Below are 26,298 nucleotides of genomic sequence, written 5' to 3'. Positions count from 1 at the left end.
TCACCTAAAATCTCGCCTTCTACCGGAGGCGTTTCCAAATCCCTCTTTAGTGCCTTCTCTCTGATCACTTACACTTTATTCTGTACTTAGTTTATTTGCACATAGCTGTTTGCAAGGGGTCTCTCCCTTTAGACTGAGTGTCATTCTTAACACTTAGAAAAGTCCCAACACTTTCATTGCCAGAGTTGTGATTCCTAGATTTTAAGCTGGAGAGGACTGCTGAAACTGGAGTCAAAAGACTCGGTTTCCTAGTTTGCCTTATTTACTTACAAACTATGTAATCTGTGATATGTCTTTGAACTTTTCTCATTTGTAAACTGTCAATCATACTACTTCACAGGAGTTGTGAGGAAAGTGCCTTACAAATTTTAAAAAAGAATTATATAAATATGCATTGAGATTTTAAAGACCCCTTACCATTGCCGAAGGGTAGTGGTAAGGGATCATAGATCAGCTCACTGCGCAGCTCCCCATCCCCCCCCCCAAAAAAAAAAAAAAAAAGTGTAGCATTCGGTCATTTGAACTCCTTTTGAAAAATTCTAGTGATAGGTAAGTAACTCATCTTACAGATGAGAACACTAAATGATGTCCAGAAGAAAGGTAACTCATTCAGTTATATAGTCAGTTAATGGCAGGAGTAAACTGTTTCTCATCTACTATCTATATTCAGTATGTTTAGGGTCATCCTGTAGAAACATTGAACATCATACTTAAAAGGGACTTAAGAGATCATCCAAACTATTCTCATATAGATGGGAACAAGTGACTTGTCAAATGACACACACATACACAATAAACTGCCAAGAATGGAATCTGGATGTCCTGCTGTGGTGACTCTCTGAAGCTGATTCAGTAAACAGAAAATTTACTTTGAGCTAGGTTTCCAGAAATAAGGATGAGATCAGGTCTTGTCTTTCTAGTTCCCTGACTCCTTTTCAGAGCTTCTTTTTGGGTACAAACCAGCCTTTATTACTCAAGTTCAAGAACAGGTTATGAAGGGAGTGAGAGCACATTTAGAACAAAGATGGAGCCCTGGGGGAGGAGGCAGAAAGAACAGAGCCTGTCACCTGCGTCTGCTCTAGACAGGGTTGATCCTGTTTTCTGGGCCTTGGTTCAGGACACATAAGATGAAGCTACAGGAGGTAGTTTTAGCAAAGCATCATGAGGTGGTCCAAGTTACACATCCAACCAAAGTTGGGGGCTGGGATTCTCCTTAGATTAGTAGCACATGCTTTTATAGAACTGAAGCATCGAAGTTTGATAAATTCCGTCCCATGCATTTCAGCTCTTATGAAATATTCTTGTAAAGTCTGTGCTAAAGAATTCATTGCCTCTAAAGAATGAGATGATAAATAAATTGGAAGAGCATAGGATAGTTTACCTCTCAGACCTGTGGAAGAGGGAGGAATTTATGACCAAAGAAGAACTGGAGATCACTATTGACCACAACATAGAAAATTTTGATTATATCAAATTGAAAAGTTTTTGTACAAACAAAACAAATGCAAACAAGATTAGAAGGGAAACAATAAACTGGGAAAACATGTTTACAATCAAAGGTTCTGATAAAGGCCTCATTTCCAAAATATATAGAGAATTGACCCTAATCTATAAGAAATCAAACCATTCTCCAATTGATAAATGGTCAAAGGATATGAACAGACAATTCTCAGACGAAGAAATTGAAACTATTTATAGACATATGAAAATATGCTCCAAATCATTATTAATCAGAGAAATGCAAATTAAGACAACTCTGAGATACCACTACACACCTGTCAGATTGGCTAGAATGACAGGGAAAGATAATGGGGAATGTTGGAGGGGGATGTGGGAAAACAGGGACACTGATACATTGTTGGTGGAATTGTGAACACATCCAGCCATTCTGGAGAGTGATTTGGAATTATGCTCAAAAAGTTATCAAGCTGTGCATACCCTTTGATCCAGCAGTGTTTCTACTGGGCTTATACCCCAAAGAGATACTAAAGAAAGGAAAGGGACCTGTATGTGCCAAAATGTTTGTGGCAGCCCTGTTTGTAGTGGCTAGAAGCTGGAAAATGAAACGATGTCTATCAATTGGAGAATGGTTGAGTAAATTGTGATATATGAACGTTATGGAATATTATTGTTCTGTAAGGAACGACCAGCAGGATGAATACAGAGAGGACTGGCGAGACTTACATGAACTGATGCTGAGTGAAATGAGCAGAACCAGGAGATCATTATATACCTCAACAACGATACTGTTTGAGGATGTATTCTGATGGAAGTGGACCTCTTTGATAAAGAGAGCCTTAATTGATCAAAGATGGACAGAAGCAGCTACACCCAGAGAAAGAACACTGGAAATGAATATAAACTGCTTGCATTTATGTTTTTCTTCCCGGGTTATTTATACCTTCTGAATTCAATTCTCCCTGTGCAACAAGAAAACTGTTTGGTTCTGCACACATATATTGTATCTAGGATATACTGCAACCCATTCAACATGTAAAGGACTCTTGCCATCTGGGGGAAGGGGTGGAGGGAGGGAGGGGAAAAATCGGAACAGAAGTGAATGCAAGGGATAATGCTGTAAAAAATTACCCTGGCATGCGTTCTATCAATAAAAAATTATTAAAAAATTAAAAAAAAAAGAATTCATTGCCTCTAATTTCTTGTACTTTGCTAATTTTTTTTTTTTTTTTAATGTGCATCCAATTTGTAGGCTGCTTACTCCTCAATTAAAGTGATCTGATTCAGTAAGGCTGAAGTACTATTTCTGGTTTAAGTCCTTTAGGTTTCTACTTATGTATAATACAATATCTTTAATTTCTAAATATTTCAGATGTTAGATTGTTCATATCTCCCAAAAGTTTTGTGTCTTCACTGGTGGCGGTTAGCCATGTGGCCATTTGGGAGAACATCTCTTGGCACAGTCATGTCCATGGCCTCCTTGGCTGCCTCCATCACTGCACTGTCTAGGCCATAGAAGTGAGGAAGGAAAAAGGATGGAGATAGAAAAGGGGAGGGAAGAAGAGGGGCAAAAGGGGCTCATAGCTCTTTATAAAGGCAACATCTCATCTTCATTTACCATTTCTAATAACACAGAATCACCCTCTTGTTAGAATGTGGGGCAGCCCATCACGATACCCACAATTATTCCATGGACCTATGTGACCATCAAGTTCCGGCATCTGGATGTCCTGTATCTGTCCTCTATTGGAAGAATTAGAAATCGTTTGTCCAATGTCTGGGGTATATAGGTTACAAAGGGTTGCTAAGGGTAAGAAAGCACACCATTTGCCCTCCCTCTTGAGCTTGCATTCTCATAGAAGTGAGAAGAGACAAAGTAGGCCATTCCTTAATTGCAGTTTGGAACAGTGCAAAAAGCATAAAATATCTGAGCCAGGATATGTGAGTCCCATTTATCACTTTCAAGTTATGTCTTTCCAAACCTGCTTCCTCATCTGTAAAATGGAAATACATGCTACTTCTACTACCTACTTCACAAAGGATATTCAACCTGACACAGCTCTTGACTTTTGTATGTTTTAAGTATTAGCTGTAATTTGATTTTATCTGTGTATGAATTAAACAATTATGGTTGAGGAAATATGCTGGGGTACAAAGAGCAAAAAAACCAAACCCCTGCCTTAAAAGACTTTAGACACTCTCTGGGGAGATGCATATGAATAATGATGGATCTTTGATATCAATACAGTGTGGGTAAGTGCTGAGACCTATCTATGATTTAGTAAAGTATTAAGTCCTAGTTCTTGATGATTCCAAATCTAGTAGTCACTTCATTGTATCATGCTACATAGAAAAGCATATAATTTGAGGAGGGAAAAATCACCAAATTAACTGGGGGATTTAGGGTGGGGATCAAGGAAGGCTCTATGGATAAGGTGATACTTTAAGTCTTGAAGTAAGATAAAGATTATAAAGAATGAGCATTTTAAAAATATATCTTCTCTAACTCTTACAGTGTTCTGCAAATAGGGAGTGCTTAAGAAATATTTATTGAATGAATGTAAAGCAATATAGAAATGTAAGTTGTTATTACTATTGTTACTAGTCTCAGTCTGGAGAGCTTAGGGCCTCCTAAGCCTTCAACACCCACCTTTTCTCCAGAGCACTTGGCTGCTCTCATTTAGACATACTAGTCTCCATAGCAGGTTCTACCATCTGTATTTATTACAAAGCATTCAACTGCTTTCCAACCCAATAAATTCACAAAAACACAAAACCAAGTATGACTCTTTAGGGGCGCTGAACAGTGACCAGCTGCAAACCAGGTTGGGCCCTGTGTAAAAGATGTTCTTGGAGAACAGGCTCAGGAGCAGCGGTGTAGCTTCCCCCAGGCAGGTACCAAAAGTCAGAAGACGGGGCACCTGGCCTTGAGTCCTGTCTGAGGGACACTTGAAGGTTTCAGGGACAACCAAGGAGCTAGGCATCATGTCTCAGGAGGCACTTCATTAGGACGCTGTTCATTCTCAGTCCTCAGTGTTTCCATGTATTTCCTCATCTTCTCTGCCATCCAGGAAGGAGGGACAAAGGGCTTTAATTCTTCCATTTTCAGATCCAGGCAGCCCCTGGGGAGGAAAGGGTTGGGGGTGAGAGGGAAAGGGACAGAAGAACAGGATAGTAAAGATGAGGGGCCACGTTTAAAGGGGATTTGCCACTGGGAACAACACCAAGAGGATTCTGTGGCTGGGACTAAGGATTTCTCACCTGTAGTCATCACTAGCAGCTAGGTCTCGAATGTCCTCTTCAATGAGGAGATAGGCCTATAAATACAGAAGAAAGGAGAATGGTCAAAGCTATCAGGGGTCTTGAGCTTCCTTCACTGCTTCCAGAATGGGAGAGGGAGGCTTGGGAGAAATTTTAGTCCAGTGATGTGCCCAGTCTCAAAAACAAGTAGACTGGGGGACAGAAAAGTCACATGGGCTGTTACATGGAAGAGGAATTAGATTTATTCTTCTTGATCCCAGAAGGAACAATAATATCAATGTGGAGTATTAGAGGTCCATGTTGGTTCAATATAAAGAATATTTTCTAACATACTGTAGCTATTTGAAAGTGAAATGTTTCTCCCAAAGGTAGCAACTTTCCTGCAATTGGAGGGATTTTAAGCTACTACTTGTTCAGGATGTGCTTCAGACAGGGGCTGGAATTCTAAGGTCCCTTCTAACCCTAAGAGTCTAGAAGAATTAGGAAAAGCTAAGAGAACTAGGGTATCCCCCTTTCTCTAATTTTCAAGTCTTTCCCTATTTATTAGATTCTTCTCTCCAAACTGTAACATGTCCTTACCTGACTCTGCTACCCGCTCAAGCTATATCTTATTTTTCTCCGTTCTCTCACGGCTTAACTCCCAGATCAAGTTAGCTATACTTGCTAACTTCATTTCCTCTCCTCATTCACTTCTTAACTATTTGCAATTTGGCTTCTGACATCAACCAACTGAAACTGCTCTCTCCAAACTTACAAAATATCTCTTCACCAGCAATCTGATGGTCTTTCCTCAGTAGTCATCCAACTTGATCTCTTTGTAAAATGTAACACTGACCACTCTCCCCTCCTTCCTGAGTTTTTTTGTTTTTTTTTTGCTGAGGCAATTGGGGTTAAGTGACTTGCCCAGGGTCACACAACTAGGAAGTATTAAGTGTCTGAGGCCAGATTCGAACTCAGGTCCTCCTGACTTTAGGACTGGTGCTCTATCCATTGTACCACATAGCTGAATTTTCTTGACACTTCTCAGTTACCTCTTCTCAGTCTCCTTTATTGGATCATCACCCATATCTCACCCCTTAACAATATGTGTAGCTCAACACTCAGTCCTTGACCTTTTTTTTTTCTCTATAATAGCTTTTTATTTTTCAAAACACACGCAAAAATAGTTTTCAACATTCATCTTTGCCAAACCTCCATATTTTTCTCTCTCCTTCCCCTAAGACAGTAAGTAATCCAACAGAGGTTTAACATGTGTGATTATTCTATACATATCTCCACATAAATCATGCTACAAAAGAAAAATCAAATCAAAAAGGAAAAAAATTGAGAAAGAAAAAACAAGCAAGCAAACAACAACAAAGGTGAAAATACTATGTTGTGATCCACATTCAGTCCCCGTAGTCCTCTCTCTGGGTGCAGACGGCTTTCTCCATCACAAGCTAGGCCTTTTCTTAGTCTCTCTATGCTTCCTGCTCTCTAGAGGTGATCTTAACAGCTTCTCTGGTTTCCAATATTATTGTGATGCAGATGACTCCGAGATGGAAATATCCAGCCCCAGTATCTTTCTTGAATTCTAGTCGTGACTATTTGCCCTGGTTATAAGCATTTTAAATTCAACAGCTGTAAAAGAAAACTCAATATTTTCCCCCTCCCAAACCGCTTCTTTCTTACTTTTCAATTTTCCAAAAGAGTGCTGTCATTCTTCTAATCTCCTGGGCTCACAACTTTAGAATCACCCTTGATAGTTCACTTTTCTTCAGACTTCCATATCCAGTTACTGATCTTAATTTTCCTTCCAAGTCTTACACACTCATTCTCTTATCTCTATTACCCTATTTTGGATCTCCATTGTCTCTCACCTAAAATTACTGCTTTCTTACGGGTCTCCTTGCTGCCAGTCTCTTCTCTCTAAAAGCTGCTACACAGTTGCCATAGTGATCTTGCCAAAACACAGATTTTTGATGAACAAGCACTGGTGATTCCACCTTATCCCTAGGATCAAACACAAACCCCTCCATCCAGCATTCAGACCCTTTTACGGTCTGATTTTACTCTTTCTGGGTTTGTGCTGACACACTTGAAACTTCAGCCAAATTGACTTGCTTGTTATGCTCCACATAACACTCTTTATCTCCAGTTCTATGTCTTTACAAAGGTAGCTAGGTACCAATGGCTAAAACATTCCCCCTCCTATGAGTCCCTTAGAATTCCTAGCACCCTTCAACATGAATGTCATGTGCTACTATTCCTATGTGAATTCTCTTCTGATACTTCGGGTATACAAACTGCATTTTCTGTATTAAGGGCAGTTAGGTGTGGGAAATAGGATAATGAATCTATAGTCAGAAAGACCTGAGTTCAAATCTAGCCTCAGATATTTATTAGCTGAATGATCTTGGACAGCTCATTTACCTTCTGACTTGATTTTCTTAATTGTAAAATGGAGATAATAATAGCATCTCAGAAGGGTTGTTGTGAAGACCAAATGAGATTATATTAGTAAAACACTCAGCACAGTGCCTGGCACTATCATTATTTTTATTGCTATTCTCTTATATAAGGATGTTTTCCTCAAAAGAATTTAAATTCCTCAATGGCAAAGGTACTTTCATTTTCTGTCCCTGTCTTGAACACAATATCAAGAAAATAGCAGGTGTTCCTGCTCTCATTTCTTTAGTATTTTGAGGTTTTCAAAGAGCTTTCTTCCTAACACACTTATGAAACAGTATGAAGTAGGTCTTTAGTATTTTAAAATTTTTAACGAGCTTTCCTTCTAACAATCTTATGAAATAGGAAGTATATTTTATAGTCGAAGAAACTGAGGTTCCAGGAAGTTAAGTGACCTGTCCAAAGCTTTCCAGCAACAAAGAACCACAATTTAAGAGTGGAATTAAACCATTTATGCAACAGTTAAAAGAGCACTAACTCTAGAGACAAAAGATCTGAGTTCCAATCCCACTTCTGATTATTTTGTGCTTTAGTAAACGTAAAAGGAGGGGATGAGATAATTTTAGTTATAGATTGATGACCTGCAGATTTACAGTATGGAAGCTGAAGATATGTGTGTTTCTTTGTCAGGGTCAGAAGCCCTTCCCTAACATCCTCCATACCATACCTGACAAATGAGCTTTTCTTTCAACACCACAAAGCCTGACCCCTGATCCCAAGGGACCCTTTCTCAGCAACCTATGGAGAGGATACTCACCATTTTGCCACCAGTGGCTCTCATGTGATGCTGTTCTGCTAGCCAGTGCTTGTCCTGTGGGTCAGCGGCATACTGTAAGGAAAGGAACGACAGGATAGAGAGTTCAGCCTGGTCTGACCTTTTCCTGATCCATGTCCCCAAGCTATTTTCTCTCTGGCAGATCTCATGGAGAAAGATAGCCTTGTTCTGGTCTCAGGTAGCCACAGGCAATCCTTGGGTCTTTTACATCAGTAGTTCCCATCAACTCCTCTTAAGCAGAGAATCTCCCAGGGGCAAGGCTACATCCTTCCCTCAGCCCTCCTAACTTTTTAAAGCACAGGTGGTCTCAAGACCAGGCTATTGGGGTAGGGTGAAGTCATGGGCTGTGTCTCTTTGAGGGTGTGTTCAGGGCTAGGTGGGTTGGATTGCCATGCTTAAGCAATGCCAAGTCCAAACAAATCCTTACTGTTATCTTTGTAAAGTGTTCTTCTAAAGTCATTTGGCCAAACAGGAAACTTTGAAATAAATTTAGAGGAAAAATAGTTTGGGGGAGAGGGTTAAAAAGGGGAATATGCTTAGCTTTTAAAAATTCTTATTTCTATAGTATGAAGTTTCATAAAAAGCTTACAACTCTATGACATGGCCGGAGTAGGTATGATTAATCTATTTTTAGTGATAAGGAAACTGATGCTCAAATATAAAAAAGCTACATAGCTAAGGTGGGAAGTAGGATCTAAACTCATCTCTTAATTCCACATTTTTCTTTTTACATCATCAGGCTAGGCTGCCTTTTCATCCATTCTTGCTAGATTTCTATGGGAACATGAACTTACCATGTACTGGTGAGTGTATCTCCTATGAGGTGATGCTAGTGCCAACCCTGTAGCTCTTGATCTTTTTCATTCTTTCCCTAGGATCCCCTCAGCCTTTTATAATCCCACTCACAACAAAACAAAACCCAATTAGAGTAAAGCAAAATAACAAAGATTTTCTAAACAATTAAGTTCTTCCTTTGTCCCACATTTCTGATGGCACCAGATTCTCACCTGAATTCTAGGTTTTTAGGTTGTAGATAGGATTGGGAGGATGGAGGGAAGGAAAGGAGGAAAAGAGGAGAAAAGATAATAACAATGAGTCTGGCTGAGAATGAGCTTTTAATGAAGGGAGACTAGGCAGGAACGCAGTGGAGAAGTGCATGCACTATGTGTCCCGCTGTGGCATGTGGTGGACTGAAAAAGTTGGCTCTGATTCTTCACATTTTCATAGAAATCCTAGCACATCAGAGCTAGGACCTTGGAGGTCCAATGCTGAATTTCACAAATAAGGTTAACAGAGGCCCAAAGTATGAACCAGCTTGCCCAAGACCCCATGCTGAGGCCTAGAAGCTGGATGCCTCTATTTCCCGCTCAGTTTTCTCTCCCCTGCACAGCCAGCACAGGATAGTCACTCCATGGGCAGCTCCTTAGGCTACCTTTCCTGACAACTGTTCCCTGCTACTCCAGAAGGGAATGTTCTGGAGCAGTTATGCCACTTACCTTAAAAAGATGTGGGTGCTTGATATAGATCCTCCCTCTGGTACCTCCCATGCCAAGGGCCCTGAAACAATAATCAATAGAGGACTGAGTCAGGGTTTTCCCAGCAGGGTGACGGTTGTGGGACCCTTGTGCCGCACTCTCCCCCTTCACCTCCCCCCCAGAGTGTCAAGGTCCAACTTCTTACTTGTTGGCCCTAGAGCCCAGCACAAAGGTGGTGGATTCATTCAGCCGAGCTGGGTCCCACTGTGTAAAGAGCAGAAAAGTAGAAGGTAAGCAGGCTGGGCAGGACAAATGCCACCTTGACCTCTAATTAATTGCAACACTCTCTGCTTTTATCACATGTTTGTGAAGCAGGAAGGTATAAAGAGTTATCACTGTCCACATTTTGTGGATGAGGAAACTGAAGCTCAGAACCAGGAAACGATTTGGTCAGTCACACAGCTATGAAGTGGCCAAGTTGAAAATTGGAATCCACATCTAGTGATCTTTTCATTAAGTCTTGGGCTTCTTGAATCAAAGAAGGGGTGAATACTTGATATTTCTAGCTGAAAGCTACTTTCAAGAGGCAAGAGGAAAACTGCTTCTAAAACAATGTGAGATAAGGTGGATCAAGTGTTCTTTTTAATACTAAAAAGTATAGATAGAGTCCAATTAACTCATCTTCCTTAGGTTAGATAAGTGCTGGGATTTGAAGGCAAATTTTCAACCACTTAACCAACAGGTATATTTTGATCATTTACCATGTGCCCAGCTCTGTGAATAAGGATTCATAAATATTTTGGTTTCTTGTCCTCAAGGAATTTAGTTTCAGTGGACAAAAGATGAACAATAGCAGGCAGCTTATAGCTAGATGTAAAGACTCCTAGTTTATAGATGAAGGTAAGAGATAACATTCCTCTTCAGAAGTAAAGAATATCAATGAGAATTAAAATAAATCACAGAAAGTCAACTGACTTCTCCTTTCATGATTTTACTATCTAACTTACAAAATGATTACACCAATACCCCTGCTCCCTATACCTCAAATTTCTTTTGAAGAAAGCAATTTGTAATAAAAACACGAACTGTTGATTCACCTCAGAAATTGGGATACCCGCAGAGGAAGACAAGATCCCTTCCTTTTCCTAATGTATAGCAGACAGAAAGTAACTCTTCAGAATCGTTGGGAGCCAACCATCACTGTCATAGTCAAATACTATACCTTAGGACCCTCCCTCCGAATCGGTTCACAGGATTTTGGTTTCCACCTGATAGAGAATAGACAGAAGTGACTGTTCAGAGAGGTTGCAAGATAGTGGTCAAGACTTCATTTTTGCTCAGAGCAGTTAGACTAGCTGCCACTGGTTACAATATTACTTATCTAGCCATGTTGCCTTGGCTAAACTGCTGTATACGATCAGTTTCCCCTTCTGTAAAATGAGGTATAATCCCAGTACAAAATTTACACCGAACATAATTGACAATGTTGCTATTAATCTTTTCAAGTTAAGTATTTATTTTTCCTTTCTTTTATCAAATAGAAAATTATTCAAGTGTAACATAATTTGTACCATTACTAATAATCTCTCTCTCTCTCTCTCTCTTTTTTAATTATGTTTTTCATGACTTTTCAGGAACTGGGGGAATCAAAGGTTAATTCTGTGTTTAGTGGTTTTTGTATACTGCATAAATTTTTTTTGTTATTTGAAATAATGTTATCACACAAAGTCAAAGGTGAATATTAATCTTCTTGATTATCTCTCCTCCCCAGTTAATTAAAACATTTGGGATTCTCACCAGTACTGCCCCTCGAATCCAATTCAACTGTGTAAAAACCTTCACCTCATCTCCCTCATTTGCTTCAGACTGTGATTACTATTGATGATTTGCAAGGTGGCTCATATTCACAATCTGAATCGATCACCAAAGTTATGTTGTGAGGCAGAGAAAACAGAGGAAGCTGAAGTTCAGATAAAATGATCTGCCCAAGGTCACACAGCTAGTATATGACAAAGGTGGAACCTAAACACAAATAAATCCACTGCTCTTTTAAGAATACAACAGTTTCCCTCTCCTTCATTTATACAGTAAGCTCCTTCTTGTTCACTAATCTCATTTCTGAAAGCCCCAGACCCCAGTGACTACTTACACCATGCCTGAAGTTGATCTGTCATTTGAAAGGATGTGTCCTGGAGGCCGTCCTTTCCTCTGCAGAGAAAATGGCTTGTCAGAAGGGAATGTTGGATCTAAAGTCTGAGTCAGCTGAGATTTCCTTTGCCCAGTATCATACTCTGAGTCATCTACTAATACTAGAGTTATTTATTTGTTTTGTTTTTAAAAGAAACTAAAACTTCAGAAACTAGATGGTGTTTGTGATGAGCTGGGTAGAAGTCATATCTCTGAAGGTATGACTACATTATTACTGGGAAAAGGGTGGAGCAAAAGGAGAAGATCCAGATTTTCTGGGAAGCCTAGTACCTCCCATTTAGGCCTAACTGATTTCTTCCTGGCCACCAGAATAGAGATATAAACAATCTATGAATATATGTGTGTGTATGTATGTATTTTCTTTTTCACCTTTTTTGGGATGGGGCTTCCACGATGAGCACATTCCTCATCTGCTTGTCGACCACGCTGGGAAAAAAGAGTGAAAAGTCAGGGAGGCATGAAGTCTAGAAATTTGGATAATGCTTCAGAGGATTTATCTCATAAGCATAAGTCAATGATCAAGATCTTCTCTTTGAGGAGTAGGATGGCATCTTTCCTAGGCCCCAGAAAGACCCACTCACTCGTCTATCTTATGCTACTCAGCTTCAGAGCTTCTAAAGAGTGGTCAGATTGAATTCCCAGATGCTTAACCATGCCTCAAATTAGACCACCCTAACCCATTTATGCTCCTAGGATAAAACAGCTCTGACCTTCATCCCAGGAAGTTCATGAGTCAGTCTGGGTATCACTTTCTCACCATCTGAAAACAGCAGCTTAGCCTAAGAGGGAGATGGCAAAAGTTAAAAAAAAAAAAAATCTAGCAGGTTAAGTGGTAGGGGGAAGCTGGCTCCTTGTTTGATTTATACTAATGCTGTAGCATTTGGATGTTAACACTCATCTCTTTGGAACTCTCTACTTTTGACTGCTAATGTCCTAAAATAGGTGATGCTTTGATTACTATTAATAACAATATCAGGATTAAATATTCTCTGAAGAACATGAAAGGATTTGCAGACATGATGTCATCTTTTACTCCAAAGAGAGAGGAAAAGGGAGGGAACTATAGGCCTCAAGAAATTTAGCATAACAGGTTCTTGAATTAGAATTGGGAGTCCTATAGTTCTAGTTTCAATTCTGTTATTAATAACAACAATACACATTCTTCCCCCTGCCATGATTCATTATGACTGTATTTGTTACCTTATGCCAAATAGTATCCAAATAGTACAGTTAGGTAAAATCTCTGAAATATTTTCATCCATAGTCGAATAAAAAGGACGTGTTTGAGATCTTTGCATTTTTGTTGTTCTTTGTTTTGCTTTTGCAGGTTTTTTAAAAATATCTTTTTGTTTTTCAAAATACATGCAAAGATAGTTTTCAACATTCATCCTTGCAAAATCTTATATTCCAAATTTTTTTCCCTTCCCCTATACAGCAAGTAATCCAATATAGGATATGCAATTATTCTTTTTTTTTTTTTTGCTGAAGCAATTGGGGTTAAGTGACTTGTCCAGGTCACACAGCTAGGAAGTGTTAAGTGTCTAAGGCCAGATTTGAACTCAGGTCCTCCTGATTTCAGAGTTGATGCTCTATCCACTGCACCACCTAGCTGCCCCAGATGTGTAATTCTTCTAAACAGATCCCCACATTTGTCATGTCACACAAGAAAAATCAGATCAAAAGGGGAAAAAATGAGAAAGAAAAAAAAAAAAGCAAGCAAACAACAAAGATGAAATATTATGTTGTGATCCACACTCAGTCCCAATAGCCCTCTCTCTGAATGCAGATGGCTCATTTCATCACAAAACTATTGGAATTGTCCTGAATCATCTCATTGTTGAAAAGAGCTAAATCCTAACAGTTGATCATCACATAATCTTGTTGCTGTGAACATTCCATATTTTATAGCAAGTTACTATTTTGAAGATATTTTCCCCATAACAATCCTGTGAAGTAGGTAGTTCAAGTATTACCATTCTATTTTACAGATTAAAAAACTCAATGAGATTAAATAACTTGTCCAATGTGAAACAGTTAGTGGGGAAAAAAACCAGGACTAAAATCCTTTAATCAAATTCCTGATTCTAACTCTAGCTTCTTCCTTATACTGTGTTTCATGACCTGTGTGGCTTGTGAAAACTATTTTCTTTATCTGTGTCTCAGTTTCTCCATCTGTAAAATAAACAGACTGGCCCATATCAGTATTTTTTAAACTGTGTATTAAAGGGTTCTAAAGAGCAATGATTTTCATTTCCAGCATACATAAGGAATGGATTCAAATTTATAGGAACAAAAGCTATTCCTCAATAAATGAATGGTCAGAGAATATGGATAGGCAATTTTCAAAAGAAAAAATTCCAAGCTATCAAGAACCATATTAAAAAGTGTTCTAAAATCACCAACATTAGAGAAATGACAGCTGTTGGAAGGACTACAAGAAAAAAGGAACATTAGTACACTATGTAGCTATGAAAATGATCCAGCCATTCTGGAAAGTAACTATTGTGTACTCCCTCTTTGCAATATATTAGGGCACTGTCTCAAAGAAATCAAAGACAGGAAAAGCACTGATATATACAAAAATATTTATATCAGCTCTTTTTGTTCTGACAGAGAACTAGAAACTAAAAGAGTGCTCAATAATTGGGAAATGATTAAAAAATTATGATTTATGATTGTAATGGAATACTATCTCACCATAAGAAATGATGAAAGGAACAATTTCAGAAAAAGCTAGATTGACTTGTATAAAATCATACAAAATAAGGTGAACAGAACCAGAAAAAAATTTACATCATCATCATCATCATCATCATCATCACACTATAAAATCAAACAAACATTTAAGAACTAAGAACCCTGATCAATAAATGTAATAGACTTGGCTTTTTTCAACAATGAGGTGATTCAGGGCAATTCCAATAGACTTGTGATGGACAGAGCTGCCTGAATCCAGAGTGAGGACAATGGGGATTGAATGACGATGCATAACATAGTATTTTCTTGATGTTGGTATTGTTTGCTTGTTTTCCCCCCTTACTTTTTCCTCCTTTTGACCTGATTTTTCTTTTGCAGCATGATAATTGTGGAAATATATTTAGAAGACTTGCACATGTTTAACTTGTAAATAAGGAGGCGAGGAAAGAACAATAAATGCTATTACGTTGAAAAACTAAACAAAAACAAAAAGAACTAAATTTAAATAAAAGAAAAAACACTGAACAAGTGCTTTACTGGAAAATTTTATGACACCATTTTCTTCTTTAATATATTAAAATTAAATTATTCACAAATCAAAAGTATTTATCCTGTATGGCAATTTCTCAATATGAAGTTTGGCTTAATTTCTTCTATTATGAGTCAACATTCACCTGACTTTTATTTCAGGAGTATTCTACATCTCTAGCATGTCCAAATTGTTTTTTCAACATTTTCAATTCCACATTAGTGGTACCCACATTAGTTTCAAAATTCTGGCTTATGATTTCCAAGGTGCCACTAAGACTCAATGTTTTATGACAGCATGGCAGAAATTGAGGCAATGACAGGGTAGGTGACCATCTCAGTTTTATTCACTAAACAATAGCAAAGATGATAAAGATTTCAGCTATTCTGAGTTGAAGTTTAGTACTTTGATGGCTGTTTCAGAATATTTAAACTCTGAATTGGATTAAAGTTTTGGTGGGTATTAACAAAGTTCTCAGATGAAATTTCAACATTCAGAAAGTCTCTAGACAGCTTTGGTTTCAGACCATATAGCCACTGCCTACTTAGGCTCTTACCTGTTCCAGACAACTTCGGCAGGCTTCTTGAATCAGTTGCTCTGCATCAACATCTTCCCCGACATTGTCTCTGACATTAAATGCTGCTTTCTGAAAGAACTAGGGAGAATACCGAAGAAAAGGTCAAAGGCCATGCCATCATACCTATGTACCTTGTTGCCTATCATCAGTTAGATTAACAACAGTAAATGATGGAGCAGTTCTGTTCAACTATTTCAAGAACATAACAAAGTCATGAATGGTGATGTGACATCAGAAGAGGCTTGATCTTCTATAAAGTCAAATTGAAATTGGGATTCTCCAAATTTCAAAAGATATTTTAAAAGTGATTATTAATCTCTGAAATTTTTTTTCCTCCCTGAGGCAATTGGGGTTAAGTGACTTGCCCAGGATCACACAGCTAAGAGGTGTTAACTGTCTAAGGCCATATTTGAACTCGGGTCCTCCTGACTTCAGAGCTGGTGCTCTATCCACTGCGCCATCTAGCTGCCCCTAAAGTGATTATTATAACCAAGTTACAGTATTATGCATTGTGATTATAGAGATAGTGACAGAGATGAGAGAGAGAGAGAGAGAGAGAGAGAGAGAGAGAGAGAGAGAGAGAGAGAGAGAGAGAGATTTTCATTTAATACTAGGTGGAGTATAATGGAAATAAAGGAAAAAGCCAAACTATTCTAAGAAAATCTTAGGAGGAACTTTTAGCTTCAGGATTCAAAGAAGGCTTTATGGAAGAAGTGGCACCTGACCTGGCCCTTAAGTAAGAGAAGGATTATAAAATCAAGTAGCACATTAAAGGCATAAGGGGTAATCAATATCCCAATATTCCAAGAGGGATGTAAAGAATCTATTGCAGGGAAAAGCAGCTTTCCCATCTCCTAATTCAATTGTCCTTAGAATATTTTCATAATTGGTCACATTCTTCACATCTCAGTGACTTTGAATTCCTGCAGATTATTACCCAAACCTCATTTCACACCTCTTGATTCATCATTCTCATCTCTCTCAACACTTTTACTTCCAATTATCATTCTAACTCTGAATTCTTCCCCTATTCCCTCAGGAATGGCCATTCCTTAAGCAACAATCTTTTCTTCTCTCACTCCAACTACTAGTTCTTATTGAAAACTTACTTTTCCCAGATGACACATTCTTTCCAATACTAACTGAACCTTCACTCATTCTCTCTGTCTCACTAATAGAGGAAGGAGCATTGGAATTCTTCTTGTTCTCCCTTACCATTTTCAGGTTCTTCCCCCGCCCCCATTTCTATCACTTTGTAATCTCTCTCCATCCTTCCATCCACCCAATCAAAATTCTGGTAGATACTATCTTACAGACATGCACCCCCTTGCCCTTCTTTCTTCTATGAGTTTGATACCTAACACCTTATAAATTTTCTCTTCTCCCAACTCCTGTCTTCAAACTAAGGGACTTCAACATACATACTGATTTTCCCTAAAATATCCTAACTACTTAGTTCTTCAACCTGCTCATCTCTCAGGAGCTACTCCTCCACGCAATTTCAATCATATACAAAGACAGTCATATCCTTGGTCTTGTCATCATCCACAAATGTACTGCCACTATGCTAATGAACTCTGAAATAATCTTGTCCTACCACAATCTGCCTTTCCTTACAAAAATCCTATTCTTTGTCTGTAGTGTGACCTAGAATCCCTTTACCCCTCAATTTTCTCCTAAGCCTTTTCCCCTACATTAGCCACTCTTTCTTGACACTTTGGTGAACTAATTCAACTCTGCACAAGCTTCCTCTTTTGACTCTCTAGCCCCCTGATCATAAGACTAATTATGCACAGCAAAGCCCTAGCCTTAGACCGCTCCTACCACTTGTTGCCTTCACTTCTACACACATGCTATTGAATGAAGGTGGAGAAAATCATGCAATCATTCTGTCTGGATACACTACAAATTTATGTTACACAACATCAACTGGGCCCTCAGTACTGCTAGACAATCCTACTACACACTTCCGCTTTATCAACTCATTATCTCTACAGTGTCTCTCCCAAATCTTTTTATCCCTCCTTGGGGCTCCTATGGCATCCCTTATCACCATTTTTTCAGCTGAGAAGCTTGCCTTCTATATTTTACAGAAAACATTGATGCCTTGCAGTGAATTCCCTATTCTCCACTCTTTGTCATTTTCCATCATTCAGATGACTTCTGCCACTTTCTCTTCCTTTACCTATTTCACATGATGAAATGGCCTTACTCCTTAACCAAACATAACCTTTCTGCTGGTTCAAGTGATCCCATTCCAACCCATCTACTCCAACAAATTGCTTCCTTCTGTTATACCCAATCTTTCACTTATTTTCAATCTCTCCCTCTTTACTGGCTCATTCCCTACTGCTTACATACACGCACAAATCTCCCTCATTCTCAAAAATCCTTCCTTTGATCCTTCCATTCCTGCTATCAGTCTTTTATCTCTTCTGCTCTTTGTAGTTAAATTCCTCAAAAAGACCCTCTACAGTGGGTGCCTCCACTTTCTCTTCTCTCAATGTCTTCTTAATCCTTTACAATATACCTTCCAACTTTATCATTCCACTGAAATTGCTCCCTCCAAAGTGATTAATGATGTTCTAGTAGCCAAATCCAATGTCATTTTCTCAATCCTCACTCTCCTTGAACTCTCCTCAGTGGTTGATCTCCTAGATCGCTAGCTTTTCAGGACACTACTCTCTCTCCTGGTCATTTTCCTTCTATCTGACTGCTTTTCTCAGACTCCTCTGCTGCATCCTCCTTCAGATCATACTTTCTAACTGTGAATGTCTCTCAGGATTCTGTCATGGGCCTCCTTTTCAATCCCCCTTCTGTATAATAATACAGAATAATAATACACAATAATAATACATTCGCTCCCATGGATTTAATCACCATCTCTATACTGTCCCAAACTCTTTGCTGACCTTCAATCTCAAATCTCCTACTGCTTTCAGACATCTGAAATGAATGTCCACTGGACATCTTAAATTCAGTTTATTCAAAATACAAGTCATTATATTTCCCCTTAACTCCTAGCTTCCTTATTAATACTTACAACCTGGGAATCATCTTAGACTCTTCATTATTCTTCATATTTACTAACAAGATGAGACCTTGCATAACACTGAATTGTGACCTATTGTGATGTGGGCATTCCAGACCAATTTAATAATTTTCTATACTTCCAGTTTTAATGTTTGTGCTGCCAAAAGCAGCTCCTACTATAAGTAAAAGGTGGGATAACAATCTGTTTATATCCATTTTCATATGTAAAGAGAACATGAATATTTCAGTAAAAGGGAGAACATGATTCCATTAGTATGAAATTCCAAATGTGATAATAAATATAATAATGTTCTATAGGAAGACTTAAATAAACTTTATTTGTGATGTCCACTAACAGCCTTGAAAACTGAGTTACAGCATAATACCAAAAAGAGAGCGATGCAGGGATAAAGGAGAAGTAATCAGCTGGTACTTAGACTAACCAATGTTACCAAAATCTTTCTGAACTACTTATTCAAATTTGTAATTTTATTTGTGATTTTGGGTTTTTCTGATTTACTGGGGATTTTGGTAAAAATAAGTTCATTTGCAATCAGCCTTAAAGTTGTTCAAACAAAGATGTGTGAGATTGGTTGGTTCAACCACAAAAGTGATTTACCGAGGGCTGCAGTAGATACAGCACCAGCCCTGAAGTCAGGAGGACCTAAGTTCAAATCTGGTCTCAGACACTTAATACTTCCTAGTTGTGTGACCCTGGGCAAGTCACTTATCCAATTGCCTCAGAAAAAAAAAAAAAAGTGATTTACCTGAAGCACAGGTCTGATTAGGTCACTGTCCTACTCAATAAACTGCACCCAGGAGCAAATACAAGTGCTATTTGGCATTCAGAGACTTTCATAACCGAACCTCTTCCTACTTTACCAGTATTCTTACATTTTACTTCCCATATACTCTTCCATACTGACCTCTTGGCTCTTCTGAAAAGAGCTCAGGGCACTTTCTCTGGCTGTCCTCCTTCTTCATTTGTATTTATTGCCTTCATTGACTTCTCTCCTATAATCCTACCTTGTACGGAAAGCTCTCCCAACCCCTCTTAATTGTAGAGCCTTCTTGCTTTCTATTAATTACCTATTTATCATATACATAGCTTGTTTCATATATTTATTTACATGTTTTCTCCCTCATTACATTGTAAGCTCCTTGAGAGCTGGGGTTATCTTTTGTCTTTTTTGTCCCTAATTTCTAGCATACTACCTAACACACTGTGTTTAACAAATGTCTATTGACTGATTGACCTTGCTGAATGCTAGGAAGTGGAAAATGACACATCCAGTTCTGAGAAAAGCTACAGAATGATGTTGGGGTCAGAGTGTGAAGGGAACTGGTATTTCATACTCAACATTGAATGAAGATTCCTGAGTAGAGAAATGATACAGTCAGACTAGATGATTTTGGCATCTACATAGAGGATGAAGGAGAGGGGAGACATGGAGGCAGAAAGATGAGCCAGGAGATTACAACAATGAATAAGAAATGATGAGGTCTTGAACCAAAACTGGTAGCAAAATGAGAAGACAGAAAGCAGAGATACAGTGGAGTAGACTTTGGGTTTTTTTCTTTTAGGAGTTCCTTTATGAATTGTTCAATTTCATTATCTGAGATTGAGCCATTTAAATGATTAATTTTTTTTGTTAAAAACTTTTAAATAATTTTATTTCCTGTTCATTTAAAACAAATTCTCTTTTTTCATTTTTGATATTGGTAATACAAATGTTGGAAAAGGTATGGAAAAACAGGGACACTAATGCACTATTGACAGAGCTGTGAAGTGGCCCAACAAAATGATTTGTAACTAGGCTGACAGGGCTATAAAATTATGTATATCTTTTGACCCAGCAATACCACTACCCGATCTGTGCCCTAAAGAGATTTTTTTAAAAAGGGGGGATAAGGATCTATTTGTACAAAAATATCTATAGTAGCTCTTTTTGTTGTGGCAAAGAACTGGAAATGGAAAAGATATCCACTAATTGGGGAATGACTGAACAAGTTGTAGTATGTGATTATGATGGAATACTATTTTGCTATAAGAGGATGATTTCAGAAAAATTTGTGAAGTTTTATAATTAGGGATGCAAAGTAAAATGAGCAGAATAGGAACATGGACATAGCAAGAGCAATACTGTAACAATAATCAACTATGAAAGATTTAGCCATTCTGATCAATACAATCATTCATGACGATTCCAAAGGACTCATAATAAAACGTGCAGATCCTACTCCAGTGGACTCTGGATAGAAACTGAAGCATAATATGATTACTTCATCAATCATTACTTTTCCCATTTTACCTGTAATTTATCCAAAGGTAGAGGAAGGCTATACTAGAAGTATAATGGGCTTTTTTCATGGCAATGTTTATCTCTATCCAAAAGATACAATAAGTAGATCTCCCAATTTTAATTCTTCCAATCAAAGTGTTTTAATAATTACTTTTTCTTGGATTATAAATGAGAATAATGTTCATTGATTGAATTCCAGGAGTATCCTAAAGCTACGCAATAAAGGAAATGAAGTATTAAAAAAAAAAAAAAAAAAGAAACTGAAGCATATATTTTGCCCCCGACAATGTGGCTAACGTGGAAATATATTTTGCATGACTTCATATGTATAATGAACATATTTCTTGCCTTCTCAATTTGACTGAGGGAGAGAATTTGGAATTGGAAGTTTAAAAAAAAAAGCATAGGGAGGGAAAGGTGTGAGATGGTATATGACAACTTTTCAAATACCAAATAGGCTATCAAGGGGAAAAAGGAAACTGCCATTCTGTATAGTTCTAAATGTGCAACTAGAACCAGTGCCTGGAAATAATAATAAAGTGGGTTTTAGGCCAGATGTAGGGTAGCCCTGAAACTCAGTACATCTAAAACAGAAGTCATTATCTTTCCCTTCAAACTTCCCTCTCTTTCAAATTTCCCTGTTTCTGTTGAGGGTCCCACTATCCTTCTAGTCACCTGGATTTGAAACCTTGGAGTCCTCCTTGGCTTCTCACTCTCTTTCACCTCACATATCCACTCAGTTGCTAAACCTTGTCAATACTACCTCTACATCTCTTGCATCTATTCCCTTCTCATTACTCTTATGGCCATCACCCTAGGTCAAGACTCAAGTTGAGTCTCACTACTCAAGGCCATCACCTGGACTCTTGCAATAGCCTAATTGTTCTCCTATTTCAAGTCTCTCTCCCTTTGAATCCATCATCCATGGAGCTACTAAAGGGATTTTTTTCCTAAAGCACAGACCTGAACATGTAAATTCTAGCTACTTCCTACTACCTTTATGATCAAATACAAACTTCTTAGTAATTTTTTTAAAGCCCTCACAACTGATTCCCAAGGAACTTTTCCAGGCCTAGCACATATTATTCCACCCCAGACTCCACAATCCAACCAGACTAGCTTTGTTGTTTTTCACACATAACACTCCCATCTCTTCTTTCTATGCATTTGCATAAGCTATTCCCCAGGCTTAGAATATACTCTTTTCCCATCTTTACTTCTCAGAATCCTTAAGTTTCTTTCAAAATTCTGTCCATACACTACTTCCTAAAAGAGGCCTTCCCTGAAACCTCCAGCTGCTATTTTCTGTCCCTCAAATTATTTTGTAACTATTTTGTTATTTATTAATGTGCATGTTGCCTTATCTGCTAGACTGCAAACTCCTTCAGGGCCCTGACATCACCATAATTAAACCAGATTTATCATTATATTTCCAGTTTGTAGCACAGAGCCTAGAACAAATCAGGTGCTTTATAAATATTTGTTGAATAACCCTCAGATAATGTGCTAACAGAAGAACCAGTTGCCTTATTAGTATGGACACATATTAAAATTTTTCTTTTTATACTTCAACTGAAAATATTAAAAAACAATATTTTTTTCAGCCAAAAACCCTTTCCAGACTTTCCCTTTAGAAAAACAGGTAAAGAAAAAAGGCAAAGGTTCTAGCAATTATATCAAGGTGAAAAGCTAATCTTAAAATCACTTAAAAGCTGTGATGATTTTTTTCATTCAGGAATTAAGATACTGATCCTAGGAAGGAAGTCCTTTTACTATTTAAGGGGAATGGTCAAACAAGGAACTGAGTATTGACTATTTTGGAAGATTAACTCCAAATCACATTTTAATCTTTTCCTTGTTCAAGATTCCTAGAAATGTAATTTCAAATTATTTTGACATAGAGAAAATGTCAGAAGGTATGAGGAGTTATGTCATTTTGGAGCACTCTTTAAGTTAGCAATGGCATGAATATGGAATAATGATAAAGCAAATTGTTTCTTGTGCTTGTCTTGTGCTTAAAATGTAGAGTATTATCGTTTTTAATTTGACATTAGGCAGTGGGTGATGCATCTCTTGGAGGTCTTCAGGCTTAGGCGGAATGGTTAGAGATATCATAGAAGGAACTTATGCATTGGGCAAGGGAGTGACACCAGATGTTAAGATAAAGGGCAAAGGCAAAGAACAAAGGAAGAGAGAGTTTATTCACATATATATATATATATATATATATATATATATATATATATATGTACTATATCCTGGTCAGATATTATTTGGAATACTATGTATAATTCTGAGTACTGTATTTTAGAAAATTTAATTAGCTAGATATTGCCAAAGGAGGGCAACCAGAACAGTGAAAAACCTCAAGTTCATGCCACATGAAGACTCACTGAAGGAACGGGGGATATTTAGTTTGAAAAAGCAAAGATTTAGGTAACTGTGATAGTGTCTTCAAGCCCCCCCCCCCCCAAAAAAAAAAAAAAAATGAAGATGGCTGTCTTGGAGGAACTGGGTTCCTTTTTGATGGAGATCTTAAATGAGAGCTAGGAGTAAATTCTTTCTCAGGGATAGACTAGACTAGACAGTTTGAGTCTCTTTCAATTCTGAGATTCAGCAACTTCTAAAATCTGAGATTCTCTAATCTTAAATCCCATTTCACACAATAACCTCTTTCTGAATAAGAATCTTCACTATGATAGCTCCAAGATTTCCAGTGACACGAATTTCACTATATACCTTCTAATGAAGTCTACTGTATATGTGGAATGCTCTATTGTTTATGAACTTTTCCCTTATATTAAGCCCAAATTTGCTTTTGCAGTTTCTACGATGTTCCTAGTTCTGCCATCTGGGGTTAATCAAAATATATAACATTTCTCTTCTACATAACTACTCTTCAAACAATTAAAGACATCTGTCTATCTATCTATCAGGCTACTTCAAAAGAGTTCTCTTCTTCAAGCAAAAATTGCAGGATTTTTTATCTTTTCTTTTATGGCATAGTCCCCAGTCCCGTTGGAGCAGAAAATGGAAAACCACTCCAGTATCTTTGCCAAGAAAACATCAACAGGGACACGAAGAGTCAGAAAAGACTGAAATGAATGAACAACAACAATCCCAGTCCTTTTACCACTTTGACTGTTCTCATTTGGATGTGCTCCAATTTGTTGATATCCTTCTTAAAATGTGATCCACTTAGAACTGAATATGGTACTCCACATATCATCTAAGAAGGGTATGGGACATCACCTTTATTGGATACCCTTTTAAGGTTGTTGTCAGAGAAGACAACCAAAGCTTCCCATGGAACATTCCTTAGGGCTTTTAGCAACAGAATAGTGGGATATAGTATAATAGTGTAATAATAGGTTCAGACTTTGAATCTAATCCAGTGAGACAGTGGTTAATATCCTCATGTTTTCTGATAATCACTTACTGGGATTGTGGATAGAGAAATTTTTTTTACCTATATGGATTGGATTAGATGGATTTGGGGGTACCAAGATTCCATGATTCTAATGTAGAAGACTAGATCCAAGGAAACAGGGTGAGTCTGTTAGGATTTCTCTGCCTGTTTCCCCTCCAACACCACTTACTTTCATGTACTTGTTGAAGACTGTCTGAATCTCCTCATTGATGCTAGGTTGTAGGACAGCTCGAAGCAGGTCCATAGAGATGGCAGGGTCTGTGAAGCTGAATTTTTAAAAGGTGAAAATGTAAACCTGATTCCAAATGCTTGATTCATCTTTGTCTTAACAGGGTCAATGATTCTTGTCATGGCTTTCCTTACATTAAATATTCCTGAAATAAGTATCTAACTTTAAAAGAAGCAGGTCCTTTCAAACTTCCAAAACTGTCATTTAAAAATTCAATCAAGAAACATTTAGAGACATTCAAGGCATTTTTAGTTTAAGATACAGTGCTTGCTCTGAAATAAATTAAAATCTGGTTTATGAGATAAAAAACAGATGTATTATATTAGTCTAGGGTTTATATCCAACTATCAACTCATTAGTGTTACTGGAATCTATCTTCGAAGGGAACTGGTATTAAAATATAAATAAACTATGCTTTACAGCCTAGTTTGGCTCTGATTTCTCCCAAACTCAAAAAACCTCAAATATACAAGTGAAGTTCTGAAGACTAGGCAATCATTACCACAAACAGCTTAGAAACATCCAGGAGATTTATGGTATGGTGAAGGATTTTGGCATGGGAAAGACTAAGACTAACTCGGCTAACTCACCAGCAAGCCAACAACTAACCCTTGCTTGCTTACTTTATAATCTTCCATTTTTTGGAACATTGATTGAGGAGTAGGGGAAAGGGGACAGATGGGCTTGTTAAAGTAGAAAATGTCTTTAGAATCTATCTAATGCCCCAGATGTCATTCTCAATTCACACAGGAAGAAATAGAGATCTAGGTAAGGGAACTGACTTGCCTAAAGTCAGAGACTGTAAAACTGATATGTACCTTATTCCAAATAACTTCATTTTACAAAGGAAAAAACCCAAGATCCAGAGAATATAAGGGACTTGTCCAAAGATACAAACAGGATTATATAATTTAGCGTTAGAAGGATTTTTGGAGGTTACCTTGGGGGAGGGAAATCCCTTTTATTTTGCATTTTTAGAAACGGAGGCAGTTTGTTTTCTGGATTTTCTCATTCTAAACCTGTGCTTTTTTTTTTTTAAACATCATACAAGGACTTAGGTCTGCCCTCCTGATTTCTTCGAAGGTCACTCTCCAGTCTGTAACAGGGAAGACTCCCCATTCCTCTCCCCTCACCCCCACCTGTCTTCCCAGCAGGAGGCCCCGGGGCAGCCTTCCCGGGCCCAGCAGGCTCACCTTGTAGTCATCTGGGAGCGGCGGCCCCTGCGCTGTACCTGCCGATGCTTGATCATGATGTTCCAGGGGTTCTGCGGGAACCAAGGCGCTGGTGAGCCCCTTGAACCCCCGATCCCAGACGACAGAGGAGAGGCTGGGGCTGGGCAAGGGTCTCTTCTCAGTCCTAGCCTCCCACTCTAACCTAGCCCCCTGCCCCGGCAGGCCTCGATCTGGCCCAGCCCGAGGGGCCAGTGCCCACCTTCCCAAGAGTCCCATTCTCACCGTGACCACCAGCTGCCCCGCCGAGCCCTCGTCCCCCGGCTCGGGAGCGCCCCGCTCAGCTCCACTGGGACCCCGCGGCTGCTCTGGATCCCGAGTGGCCCCCATCGTCCCTCCCTCCCGTGCCCGGCCAGGCCGCCGCCGCCAAGCCAGCCGCTCTCCCAGATACTGCCGGTGGTCCAGCCCAGCCCCTCAGCCACCGGCCGGAAACGAGTCCGTCATACGTCATTGGTTCGCGCCGTACCACCCCCCGGAAGAGCGACGCGGTAGGCGGCAGGGTTGCCATAGGAACCGAGCGGGGCGTGAGTCGGGCTGGCAGCTGGGAACGGAATGCTGCCGAGCAAGAGAAAAGGAGTAGAGAGGGAGAGGGCGGCTTTTGGGACCCGGAGCAGCATAGGATGGGTGTCACGACAAAGGCTTCCGT

The 26,298-nt window shown here is 38.7% G+C and overlaps 1 protein-coding gene and 1 pseudogene across 1 annotated transcript; both read right to left on the bottom strand.

Annotated features, from left to right (window-relative positions):
* Positions 1–649: 649 nt before the first annotated feature.
* Positions 650–4,069, bottom strand: LOC127550759 (biogenesis of lysosome-related organelles complex 1 subunit 2-like; annotated as a pseudogene).
* Positions 4,070–4,159: 90 nt separating this feature from the next.
* DNTTIP1 (deoxynucleotidyltransferase terminal interacting protein 1) lies at positions 4,160–26,062 on the bottom strand. The gene is made up of 13 exons (XM_051979919.1): positions 25,878–26,062; positions 25,617–25,687; positions 24,364–24,460; positions 15,408–15,506; positions 12,336–12,404; positions 11,995–12,051; positions 11,567–11,625; positions 10,640–10,685; positions 9,623–9,681; positions 9,439–9,499; positions 7,925–7,996; positions 4,720–4,775; positions 4,160–4,580 (listed from the first exon to the last, which is right to left on the bottom strand). Exons 1-13 carry the CDS (start codon positions 25,980–25,982, stop codon positions 4,442–4,444), a joined length of 990 nt encoding a protein of 329 aa, XP_051835879.1. The 5' UTR covers positions 25,983–26,062; the 3' UTR covers positions 4,160–4,441.
* Positions 26,063–26,298: the final 236 nt, after the last annotated feature.

Source organism: Antechinus flavipes, chromosome 2 (genome assembly GCF_016432865.1).
Source record: "Antechinus flavipes isolate AdamAnt ecotype Samford, QLD, Australia chromosome 2, AdamAnt_v2, whole genome shotgun sequence".
Taxonomy (NCBI): domain Eukaryota; kingdom Metazoa; phylum Chordata; class Mammalia; order Dasyuromorphia; family Dasyuridae; genus Antechinus; species Antechinus flavipes.
Note: the sequence above shows the minus strand (reverse complement) of the source record. Positions and strands in the feature narration are given on the sequence as shown.